This window comes from Podarcis erhardii, assembly GCF_964252035.2.
Source record: "Podarcis erhardii genome assembly, chromosome: 5".
Taxonomy (NCBI): Eukaryota; Metazoa; Chordata; class Lepidosauria; order Squamata; family Lacertidae; genus Podarcis; species Podarcis erhardii.
Genome location: NC_138509.1, coordinates 97,898,361 through 97,911,221, shown reverse-complemented (window position 1 = coordinate 97,911,221; position 12,861 = coordinate 97,898,361). Strand labels below are relative to the sequence as shown.

At 39.9% G+C, this 12,861-nt stretch overlaps 3 protein-coding genes across 3 annotated transcripts in view; 2 read left to right on the top strand and 1 right to left on the bottom strand.

Moving 5' to 3' along the window:
- The window catches only part of HTR2B (5-hydroxytryptamine receptor 2B), a 187,144-nt gene that overhangs the window by 10,121 nt on the left and 164,162 nt on the right, over nt 1–12,861 (bottom strand). The window lies entirely within an intron of this gene.
- The window catches only part of RPL35A (ribosomal protein L35a), a 162,913-nt gene that overhangs the window by 67,758 nt on the left and 82,294 nt on the right, over nt 1–12,861 (top strand). The gene's annotated exons all lie outside the window — the stretch shown is intronic.
- The window catches only part of LRCH3 (leucine rich repeats and calponin homology domain containing 3), a gene marked incomplete at its 5' end in the record, with an annotated part of 87,075 nt that overhangs the window by 18,606 nt on the left and 55,608 nt on the right, over nt 1–12,861 (top strand). Inside the window, one exon of the mRNA XM_081863605.1 lies at nt 11,586–11,730. Within this exon, the coding sequence (XP_081719731.1) occupies nt 11,586–11,730 (145 nt within the window). The remainder of the gene's footprint in view (nt 1–11,585; nt 11,731–12,861) is intronic.

Here is a 12,861-nt window from a genome sequence, read left to right as displayed (position 1 = left end):
TGGGCTGATCTTGATACAACAATTTGGTGCTCGTCTTATAGAGAAGGTGTCTAGTTCACAGATGATTTTCGGTGTGTGCTTACATTAGTTCCTTTATATCTGACCTGGTTGTGTTGTGACTCTTTCGTTTTCTCTTTAGGAACTAAAGCAGCCTCCCTTGTCAACTCACACACCTGTCAGGCTAATAATAATTTTTATGGGTCTGAGAGCAGCTTCCTTTAAATGTTCTGAGCTTAATTTCTATCTGCATGGAGCTTCCCACTGTGCAGGATGTGTGCAAAAGAAAGGAGAGATTTCTTGATAACAAAACTATCCCTCCCCCCAATGCCACATCAGTGAAAATGGGCACATGATCCGTTTTGTTGGTGTTATAAACTATAATGTATTTTTAAAACATAAATGTGTTAGTTGGAAACTTGGCATCCCCGATTTCACATATGTTCCTTGATATGATGGGGAAGCATCAGGTGGAGAGATAATAGGCCTCAGAGCTCGACTGCGAAGGTGACATAAACAATATATTCTTATATAGTTGCACATCTGATCATAAAGTTGAAAAAGTAGTGTTTCGTTTACAGATTTGCATTTTTTAAAGGGGGGAACCATCAATAAAGTACACTTAATATGGTTTGAATGTTATGGTCAAATATACTCAAAGCTTTAGTTGGAAATAATTTTATTGGAATATTTGTAAAATATGACAATTTATAGGATGCACTTCTTTTGTATTATTTACATTTTAAGGGGAGAAAGGAAGGTACAGTACTCACTTTTGCAAGCTCCAGTGAACTATGCATTAAGCACGTGAACATTTCCTAGGTTTAGTTTATCTGAAATGGAACTAATTACAACGTTGAAACTGCTGGATTTTACTAGAAATGTGAAGACCTGGAGGAGAATGGAAAAGTGGGAGCGGGGCACAGACTTACACATCTCTGGATTTGACTGGTATTATATCCATTCATTATGCTGTTGATTAATTTTACGAAACAACATATTTTTAGAAATAGCTATCCCCCCCCCCCCGCAAATACAGAGCATCAGAAAAAATTCCAGTATGAAAACTTTTTTATTCCACATTACTGTGTTGGGAAAGGTTCATGTAGGGTTCCTGTCTAATCAGAAAGATGAATTTAGTGGGGAGGTTTCTAGTTTCTTTCCAGACCTTCCACTAGATGACCCAAAATACTTGGGATTCTGGTTTACCAGTAATTTAAGACTCACAACAGTTTATACCGAATGGATTTTTATTTATAGATGATTAAGATTAATGTCAAAACATTACTTGCATACAGCTGTTTTTTAGGCACTGGAAAATGTTTGTCTCAGTTGTAGCATTTGAAAAGCAGATACAGTTTTGAATCAAGCCAAGATACTTGTAGCTATTTAACTAGCCATGCTCCTTTAGTTCCAGCTTAAATTTACCATGTACTGTATTCTTCAGTATGAAGGTGACCTTTTTGACTTGCTGTGTCTAAATTTAAACTTTGGGGAAACTATCTAGTACTTTATTCTTTGGATGGTCTCTTAGACTTCGTTTTCTGAAAGTTTGCGCTGCATTGTTAATTCATGTCTCAACATTGATTTATCTTGTACTGAACCCAGTAAGCTGGCACCAGTCCAGTTTTTTTGGTAGAAGCCTGCTAATCAGAAATTGAACATGGGAGGGAGGGAGGGTTGACTTTAATGAAATCTATTTGTTAAGAATGATATCAGCAAGAACGATGGAGTTCTTAAAAGAACATTAGACTTCAGTCCACCAATGCTTCTTTTCAATGGATACTGTTCTCTTAAAGACATTACGTAGGGTCTACAGTGCAGCAAGGCAATTTGATGACCTTGCTGTGTCACCATATATTGCTGTATAGAACCATTGTATAATGTTAGGCAATAAAATTCCAGTGTCATCTGCAGCCTGTCTGATCATTTACAGTTTTATGCATCCACATGTTTGAGGAAATGTAGGACTATAAAGCAAGTTTCTTTAGTTTTTGATACCTGAAGCATTCTTTTTTTTTTTTAATGGTGGTCGTGTCTAGATTAAATTTGGAGGCACGCTCATCTCCCCAGCACAATAGGCAAGGCATCACCCTTGCAACTGTGGGATAGCACAGTTGATTTCCTTCCATAGCTCAGGGATGGGATCCTGTTTTGAGGGTAAAAGCAATGCTTCTGGGATTCCCCCTCACCTGTCAACAGTATCGTGGACTGCATCAGAGACTTCTAGTGCATCCTTACTCCTTGCATTGGGATAGTGTTAATTCTTAGGTTTTGATGGGGAAAGCTGGAAACTGAACACGGCTAAATTGTTTAAAGCATAGTTTTGCTTCGTTTTTAAAGGCACACTTAAAGTAAAGGTAAAGGGACCCCTGACCATTAGGTCCAGTCATGGCCGACTCTGGGGTTGCAGCGCTCATCTCGCTTTACTGGCCGAGGAAGCCAGCATACAGCTTCCGGGTCATGTGGCCATCATGACTAAGCCGTTTCTGGCGAACCAGAGCAGCGCACGGAAATGCCGTTTACCTTCCCGTTGGAGCGGTACCTATTTATCTACTTGCACTTTGACATGCTTTTGAACTGCTAGGTTGGCAGGAGCAGGGACCGAGCAACGGCAGCTCACCCCGTTGCAGAGATTCGAACCGCCGACCTTCTGATCGGCAGGTCCTAGGCTCTGTGGTTTAACCCACAGCGCCACCCAAAGGCACACTTAAGCCCCACTAAAAAGCACACAATTGTGCCCCTGCATCCAGAAGCCACTGCACAGGTCAGCCCTCCTGTAAAGCAACAACACTGGCAGAGTGCTATGAAAGATTTTGATTGGGTTGCTCCCATTGTAACTTCTTAGCCACAACACACACAACATTTTTCCAGCTATAATTACATGTTTCTAGATAGTTCAAGTTGCTCCTCAAACCTAGATGCATGTTATTTAGCATTACAGAATGACTGTGTTCTTACCTTTCAAGGTGATTGCAAGGGCAAATCAATACATACTCTACATTTTGCTTTCTAAATTATTATATATGTGCAGATGTATATATTTGCTTCCTTGGAATTAAATATAGTTTTCAAGTAGACATGAAATATGTGTGTGTGTGTGTGTGTGTGTGTGTGTGTGTGTGAAGATGTACTCTTCAGGATGGAAAGGGAATTGAATGATGGGGTAGTAAGCAAAAGGTTAATAAAATGGGGAAATGATTTTAAATGAGGTTGTGATTCTTCAGATAAAGAGATTTGTGGGTGAGGTTGTGCTTGGGTGTAAGAAGAGAAGTGCAAAAAGTTTGGGGGTTGCCTGGGAGAGGGCATTCTCTGTGGCAGCCCCTAAGTCATGGAACTGCTGCCCCACAGAGGTGCACCTAGCACCTTCATTATAGTGTTCCCATCATATGCTGAAGACACACTTCCTTTACCCTGTCATTTGCCACTTGAGATGCATATTTTTAGAACCTGTCCTATTCTTGTGATGTAATTTGCTTTAAACTTTTTAATATGCTGTACCCGCCCTGGGACCTTATGGTGTAGGATGGGTAAGAAATTATCTCTCTCAAAGCAGGTGGAAATAACACTGGGACTGAATATTAACAAGTTCCTGAATATATGCAAACCGTCCATGACATACATTCAACTTTCACAAAAAAAGCCACGATTTATCATCCTGGGAATAAATCACAGTTAGCCTCAGACTCATACACTCTTCATTCCTCCAGTGCAGCTTTTGTTTCAATTGTTTTTATTAACCACAGTTCAGTGTTGCATCTGAACCCTAAACAGTGGCTTGTTTTAACTATTACAGATAGGTAGCCGTGTTGGTCTGCCATAGTCAAAACAAAAAATTCCTTCCAGTAGCACCTTAAAGACCAACTAAGTTAGTTCTAGGTATGAGCTTTCGTGTGCATGCACACTTCTTCAGATACACTGAAACAGAAGTCACCAGACCCTTCTATATAGTGAGAAGGTGGGGAGGGGTATTACTCAGAAGGGTGGTGGGAATGGGTGATTGGCAGATAGCTGTAATGAGCCTGTTGACGACTCTTAACGACTGCAATAGGTCTTACAGGAAAAAGCAAGGGGTGAGAAGGTGAAAAATGGCTTTGTCATGTATAATGAGATAAGAATCCAATGTCTTTGTTCAGACCAGGTCTTTCCATGGTTTTAGGTTTGGTAATAAGTTGCAATTCAGCAGCTTCTCTTTCCAGTCTGTTTCTGAAATTCCTTTGTAATAGAACAGCTACTTTGAGATCTTGTATAGAATGTCCTGGGAAATAGACTGGAAAGAGAAGCTGCTGAATTGCAACTTATTACCAAACCTAAAACCATGGAAAGACCTGGTCTGAACAAAGACCTTGGATTCTTATCTCATTATACATGACAAAGCCATTTTTCACCTTTTCACCCCTTGCTTTTTCCTGTAAGACCTATTGCAGTCGTTAAGAGTCGTCAACAGGCTCATCACAGCTATCTGCCAATCACCCATTCCCACCCCCCTTCTGAGTAATACCCCTCCCCACCTTCTCACTATATAGAAGGGTCTGGTGACTTCTGTTTCAGTGTATCTGAAGAAGTGTGCATGCACACGAAAGCTCATACCAAGAACTACCTTAGTTGGTCTTTAAGGTGCTACTGGAAGGAATTTTTTGTTTTGTTTTAACTATGTTTGATTGAACAAGTCACCTTTGTGAGCCATGTGAGAGAGCTTCTCATATTGCAGCTGTGCCCACAAAGCACTGAGGCGTCTGAAATTAGTTCCTTTCATAATGAACCATAGTCCCTTGTGACATTTGGACTGGCCCAATATAAGGCAGCACAGGGAGGAGGAAGGCAGCCAAAAGCCATGGCCAGCCGGCCTGGGGTCCTGTTGCCCCTGCATTACCCAGTCTGACTCTTCATTTTATTTGGCAGTGGTAGCAACAGCACATCTTCAAACCAGGCAGCCATTGCTTCTGGCTGCCTTCCCCCTTCCTCTTGCTGCTCTACCTGCCAGCACCTTACCTGGGTCAACTTTTCATCCTAATTGACTGCAGCTGCAGCAGCAGCAGCTCCCCAGGCTAGCCAGGTAGGAGGAAGGCAGCCAATCGTGGTGCAGGCCACAGCAACTGGATCCTAAGGGCCGAGGAGTCATAGCGGCACGGGCTGGGAGTCTGCTGCAGTCTGTTCTGGCTCACTTGGCCTGCCCATCCACCACCTCTTGTCATGCTGTAGTTCATGGTGCCTTCTGTCTAACCACGTGGATTCCAGCATCATGACATTTAGTGAAAATGTGAATACAGTATATATGTGGTCACATCTGCAATTGGTGTTTTGTGTTCCATCTGTATAGAATTGCCCTCTTCAACATGTGAACAGACCTTCAACCTAGAGATGTTCAATGTATTGAAGAGATGCTTATTAAATTGCTATACTTCATGAGTAGCGGCTAAGAATATGTCAAAAGTCTATGAGTTTCTTTGGTTAGCTGGCTAAGGCTCTTGGCTCTTCCCCTGCCGTTCCTGTTGCTGCTGTGAATAACTCATGCATCTTTGCTAATGAGCCCTCACATTTATCCATGTGTAACAATGGCTGCCATATGACACAGCTCACATGGAAATACCATATTAATTTCATATGACTGGTTTTTAACAGTGCACACGTACAGTCATGAGCAAAGTGGAAGACGATATGGTGATTAGGACTGGATTGCTAGCAGTTACTGGAAGCAGCAGAAATTTGGTGCAGCTGACGTCTCAAGGGTTATCATTGGTTGGACATAACCTACCCAACAATTTGATTATGAAATACTGCCCTGCATGTTTACATAGATACCCTGAACTTCCTCTCTAAGAGTCTCTGTTCTCCGAGAAGTTTGCCTCATTCATTTATGAATACAGTTGAACTCATGAGTCACTTCTAAGTAGATTGGACATAGCAGTCGGTGATTCAACTCCATCCATATGCTTAAAAAAATCCTGTTGCACTTGCACACACATTGAGGTCCTGGGTTATTTTCACGGTATAAGAATTCCTTTTCTGTAGAATTCTTAGCAGTAGCAGAGACTGACTTTAAGCCTGTTCCCTAAAATCATGAGCGCACTCAGTTTTACCAAATCTTGTAAGCCAGCTGAGACGTCTAATTCACTCCTCGGCGTAACTGTCTCGCAACATTTATTTATTTAGTTCAGCTTATTTTAGCCAGCTTGGCTCAGTACTTTCCCCTTGCTTGAAAAAGAAACTTACTTAAGCTGTTGGCAGAGAGCCTGTACTAAAGGGAAAAAATGAAGGATGATTCAACTGTTGTAAGGGAGAGGGGTTTGCTGGAATTTTGCAAAGAGCGGGTGGGAGAGAGAGAATCCTGGAAAGTACTAGGACCCAAGACCCAGTTCTAGTATAGACCACACAGGCTTTCTTTCCTGTAACTATTTCTCTTGTGGCATTTATGTGTTTTTGGGGTGGGGGTAGTTCCATGAAAATATCAACTTACAGGCTCATTTCTAATTTGCATATATAGTTAACATGTTCCTCATCATTTAAAAGATAATTTCCCAAAGTTTCATTATCTGGGAACAGTTTTCCAAAATGGTGTTTTACACATGAGTAAAATAAATGTGGATCTCTATCATAGACTCATAGTCTCATAGAATTGTCGAGCTGGCAGTGAATTGTCAGATCTTATAGTGATCACGTTACATTGGTCACAGGTCATTTGCCAGAACACCTTTTCTCCACCATTTCCAATAAACACTGCTGTTTGAAATTTACCCACGAAACATTTTGTTTTTATGTATTTTGCTGCAGATTGATTTTAGAAATCCATTTCTATAGAGAAAATGCATAGCCAAGTTACAGAAACTTGAGGCTGAAAAACTGTTAAATTAGTCACATATTTTAAAGCACAATAAAAATAAAGCACTTAAACTATCTTTTCATACTTTTTGATTGTACGGAAGATGAAGGCAGTCAACAAATAGTTTCATATTAATTTCAGTTAAATAATTTTAACTAAAACACAATATATGATTTAAAGAAACTTACAAATGTTACATCAGGCATAGGCAAACTCCGGCCCTCCAGATGTTTCGGGCTACAATTCCCACCGTCCCTGACCACTGGTCCTGTTAGCTAGGGATGATGGGAATTGTAGTCCCAAACATCTGGAGGGCCGGAGTTTGCCTATGCCTGTGTTATATTATTCAACATGGAATCACCTGGGGGTAGAACATCACTTCCGGCCTTCTTCCTAAATTAGGCTTTAAAACTTTGGGCCACGCCCCTTCCTTTGTCATTAAATCAGCCTGAAATTAGGTGTGGGCTGCAAGATGTGGGTAAATTAGTGGTTATTAACCAAGATAACTAAAGGAAACATCAGGTTCAGAGGGCTTGGCCTCACCCCCCATGCCAATATTACCTTTACCTCTTTTTAAATCAATAGGAATTGGGTGCAGGTAGCTCTCTGCTGGGTTGCAAATTAAGTCCTTTTATTTCACTTGACATTCATCCATAATTCACTTTAAAACATTCTTGAGGAAAATTTTTGAGATTAAGCACATACTGCTAATGAAGAAATAATTGTGTTGCTATATAGGAGGAATTTTGCAAGTGGAGTTGCTATGAATTCAGCAACACATGACTTGCTTTCTGCTGTAGCAGTAAAAATTGGAAGCCTATTAAAAATAGTCTTTTCCATATAAGGACCACTGTTCATGCTTGCCTGCTCTCGTGATAGCAGACAGAACAACCATACAGCTCCGCAGAGTCCCTCTTTTTGCTTATTTTAACCAGCAGGGATACTTTTATTCTATAAAAAGGAATAGCATTTCCAGAGTTCTTTTGGGAAGTTTGCCCTTTCTAATTTGTGGCATTAATATAGGTGGTCTGGCATGTTAGTCTAAAACAACATTGCGATGTTGTTAAGCTACTGCTTTGCTTCAGATTGCCGCATGCAGTGTGTGACTTGGAATTCTAAGGTATACATAGTCATGACTTCTTAGTCAGGCCTTCAGGTCCACTTGATTTTTCAGGCATTGGTCAGAAGTGGGTTAGGTGAAACTGGACCTTTTAGCTTCCTTAATATATTTGCCACATGGAAACATTATGAGTTGGTCTTGCACTGGAAGTGTGATTTTTGTACACAGGTTTACCAGTTTATGGCCTGCCAGCAGATTTTGTTCTTGAGTTTGCAAACTTGTCACAAATAGGATTTTGGTAAAAGCCTCTTAATTTTCACACTTTGTGTTTCTGAAGTCCATCTGTGTGCTGGGAGTTCTTGCTGAGAATTTCATTTCACAGAGCAGGGCAACAGTGCTAGATATATGCACTTATATGTCTGCTATGACAAGTGGCCATTGATTATTAATAATATAATATAATATAATATAATATAATATAATATAATATAATATAATATAATATAATATAATATAATATAATATAATATAATATATACATTTCTATACTGCTTTTTGAATCTAAAACAGTTCCCAAATATTTATTTATTTAATTAATTTGTTAGCTGCTATTCTGAATACAATATTTTCCCGAAGCAACTGAATCACAGCTATGATAACAAGTAGTAATGTGTTTCAGATCAGTTGATCAAATCCAGCCATACCATTCTAAGAACAAAAAATGTAGCCTACGATGGTTATTTGATTTAAAATAATCTTCCATTCTTTGTTTTGAAAAATAAATGATAAGTAACAAAAACATTCCATCCAGTTCTCCCAGTGACTGCCTTCATTTCGTGATAAGAGTAATTTAAAAGTTGCACAATAGTAATACACTACTGGCATGGTGTTATATTTATAATAATCAGCCCCAATGTTAATTTATTTTCTGCCCTTTGGTTCTTTGTTTTGCCCTTAGCACTTGCCCTACAACTGTAAATGCATACAAGCTAGGAATGAAGAGAGTTGAAAACTCCTTCTTAAGCCATGCCTTGTGGGCAGGAGAGATGGTATTGTTTCACAGGGGTTGTTGTTGCGATTTTAAAATAAACCAAGTTCAAAAAATGCTCCTGCCGTAGTCGGCAAGGAGGAAGGCATGAGATCATCCTGCCCTCCTGTTTCAGGAAATCCTCCAAGCATGGAACTAGCAGTATTTATTACAAACCTTATTTAAGGGCTTGAAGAGGAAAACATGCAGTCACATCAAATGCTTCCCTGATTGAGCCTGAGATTTGTTAAGAGGCTGGTGGTTTAAGTGATTTTATGATGTTGTTCATTATGTTACATGCAAAAACAAGGTAATGGAAAAACATAATAAACAGAAGCATTAAAACAATTATCATAAGTTACATAAACCATTTCTGATGGACAGTATAGAAATCTTTCAGATATAGATATAGATAAATATAGATACACACAGCGACACAGAGTGGGAAAAATATTTAATTCCATTTTACTGGCCTGCCATATCAAGTTCCCAAGATCAGTGGCCAGTGTGATTGGGTTTTTGTTGCAGAATCCATGCAAAAGCTGCTTTGTAGGCTTACTGGAGAGGTCAGAGCAGGCTTCCTCAAACTCGGCCCCCCCAGAAGTTTTTGGCCTACAACTCCCATGATCCCTAGCAGGACCAGTGGTCAAGGATGATGGGAATTGTAGTCTCAAAACATCTGGAGGGCTGAGTTTGAGGAGCCTGCTCTTACTCTTCCAGTGTTGTTTTTTTAAAACTCTGTAACATACTTCAAACACCTTTGCCATTGCTCTGCTTTTTAAAATGATTTCCCCATGCAATATTTAAGGCTGATGTTTGGGAGAAAGGAATTCAAAGCACTCTTGGACACATTAACCTGGTGAACAGATCTGGGACATGGATGAGGGACAAGGGCTGAAGCATCAGGCAGGTTTAATTATAATACAGTACCACAAGAATAAGGATCCACAGTGCTTTAAAGAGTTTCAGAAGTAAAAAAAAAAGGGGCAGGTCCATGTCTGCAAAAGGGTTATAATTTAAAACAAGACAATGCGTAGGTAGCACAGCAAAAAGCTGGGAGCGGAGGTAGCAAGGGATGAAAGAGGAATTGAGCTCCACGAATCTAATGCATGTACATGACAGATTTCCTCATAAAATTAGGATATTTTTGTAGAAATGCAGCAAATGCAGTTGAATAGTCTTGTAAAGGTGACTGCATCAAATTAGTCTAGTTTGGGATTAATTCATTAAATATTTGTGTATACATAGTACAGTGGTACTTCGGGTTACAGATGCTTCAGGTTACAGATGCTTCAGGTTACAGACTCCGCTAACCCAGAAATAGTCCTCGGGTTAAGAACTTTGCTTCAGGATGAGAACAGAAATTGTACTCCGGCGGTGCGATGGCAGCAGGAGACCCCATTAGCTAAAGTGGTACCTCCGGTTAAGAACAGTTTCAGGTTAAGAACGGACCTCCAGAACGAATTGAGTTCTTAACCCGAGGTACCACTGTATTTTAAAGGGTTTTTTGGTGTGTTTTTTAACACAGACAGTTGGCTAGAGACATTTTCTTCTTTTCTTTTACCCATATGATATTCCCTCCATGGATACTGCCGCCCCATTTTTTTCCAGTAAGGCTTAAGTTTTCCTGTAGACTTGTGGAACCAAGTCATTCTGATTCCTGAATGCCAGTCCAGAAGAGCAACTACACTCATTCCCAAATTAGCACCAGTGTGATTTTCATTTGAGCGCTGTTCTTTCATTTTATAGAAAATTATATGCTGCGGAAAACTTGGTTGTAGATATTTTTTTTTACGTTAAAACACCCAAAATGTTTGAGGCACGGTGAAGAACCTGCACAGAGACCTGCACAGTCTCCTCCTCCCACCAAACTTCCCAGGAAAGCAGGGAATTTCCATCTCTGAGCTCGCTTTATTGAAGGTGGAGGCTTCAGGGAAGAAAATGGGCACCCACAAAAGGGGTGTGTAGCGGCTGTACATGCACAAGGTGCTGCACTGTTGTTTTTTGTTGTTTTCCACTACTGCTCTCAGATTCCTCTTCCTAAACCCCCATTCACAAATACAGAATTCATTTGTAATTGTTTTGGCTTGGCTTGGCTTTGCAATTGTTTTTTTAAAAAACTGATGACTGTGATTGCAAAATCTGATGGTTCTGGGGAAAGGAGTTGAGCTTGCTTGACTTCAAAAGAGCTTGGCAGGTGGCACCACTAGAGAAACCTTTTCCTTTTATTGTCCCTTTTAGCTGCTATTTACAAAATAGCTTATTTTGAGCCACACATAGCTAATAATTTCCAGAGGGGTTGGCCATGTTAGTCTTTCAATCAGTGTCAGACTGTTGCATCAAAACCACGAGCTTGATGGCGCCATAAAAGAATAGCAAATTTATTAGGACGTAAGCTTTCGTGCATTTTAATTGTTTTAATGTTTTAATGTTGTATTTTAATCTTGTTTTTAAGTTTTATTCATTCAACTCGTTTTTATTATTGGTTGTTAGCTGCCCTGAGCTGGGGAGTGCGGGGTATAAATTTTATTATTATTATTATTATTATTATTATTATTATTATTATTATTATTATTCTCCTATATCCACATGTCCTACATTACCTGTGTTCTACAGATAATGGTCACCTGCTTTTTTCCCTTATTCATTCAGTCTCTTGTTATGTATTGTTTCTGTTTCAGATTTATCGCGGAACAGACTCTCGGAGCTGCCAGCAGAAACGTGTCTCTTTGTTTCCCTTGAGAGCCTTAATTTGTACCAGAATTGCATTCGCTATATTCCAGAAGCCATTCTGAACCTGCAGTCCTTAACGTTCCTGAATATCAGGTAACCGTGATATAAAAGTAGCAGCGCCCAACATTATGCAACTCTTGAAAAACTCAAGCCAAATGGATGCAGTGTAGGGGAAAGCGTCTGTGGGGAAAGCAAGCAATTCTTCACATTTCTACTGTTCAGTGCTGGGGCCAGACTTGAATAAAAACACTGGCTGTGATTCAAAGAATTCTGCATGCATGTTGGGACTCTCTGGGTTTCCTGTTCTGACAGCATCTCCTTGTACTCAGTTCGAAAGTGTGCCACTGCAAGTAGATAAATAGGTACCGCTGCAGCGGGAAGGTAAATGGCGTTTCTATGTGCTCTGGTTTCCGTCACGGTGTTCCGTTGCGCCAGAAGTGGTTTAGTCCTGCTGGCCGCATGACCTGGAAAGCTGTCTGTGGACGAACGCCAGCTCCCTCGGCCTGAAAGCGAGATGAGCGCCGCAACCCCATAGTCACCTTTGACTGGTCCTTTACCTTTTTACCTTTTACCAGAGGGTCCTCTGATTTCTAAGGCCACATTATTTATAGTAAAAGCTGCTTAGCATGAAATATTTAAGCATATGGTAGTAAAATTTCTGCTGACTTGATAGTAATAGGCTATCTTATTCATTGTGTCCTTTGTGTTAAATCAAGAAAAGTGCTTTAAGATGTTTGTACAGAGATAGAGATGTTTTTATTCAGGCACCCTTTGGGCTTTATAAGCTGACCTTGTACCCTTTGTAAATATGTTGCATTCTGGTTGACTGTTGTTTTTATTGGATTTATTGATAGGCAGTGATATATTCATTTGTTACCTTGTATATTTTATTCTCTCTCGGACCACTGTTAGCTGCTTTGAGCACCGTTTGGAAAGGCAGGATACAGATTGAACTAGTAAATAAATAAAAGAGTGTAAAAATAAGTAATAGAGTTTGCTTTGGCACTATCCTCTAGCCAATTCAGTTTTGCCTAGCTTCCTTAATTTTTTTACAGTGAGTCTTTTTTTTTATTCAAAGGATGTGAGTCAGAGGATAACTTCCCATTGTTGTGCATTTTAAAATATTTATTATGTGCTGCCAATTTATGTTTGACAGTTTATGCTGCTTGAGGAGAGGACTTTTCAGTAGAAAGCTTAGGCTTCATGCATTAAAAATAGCCACCC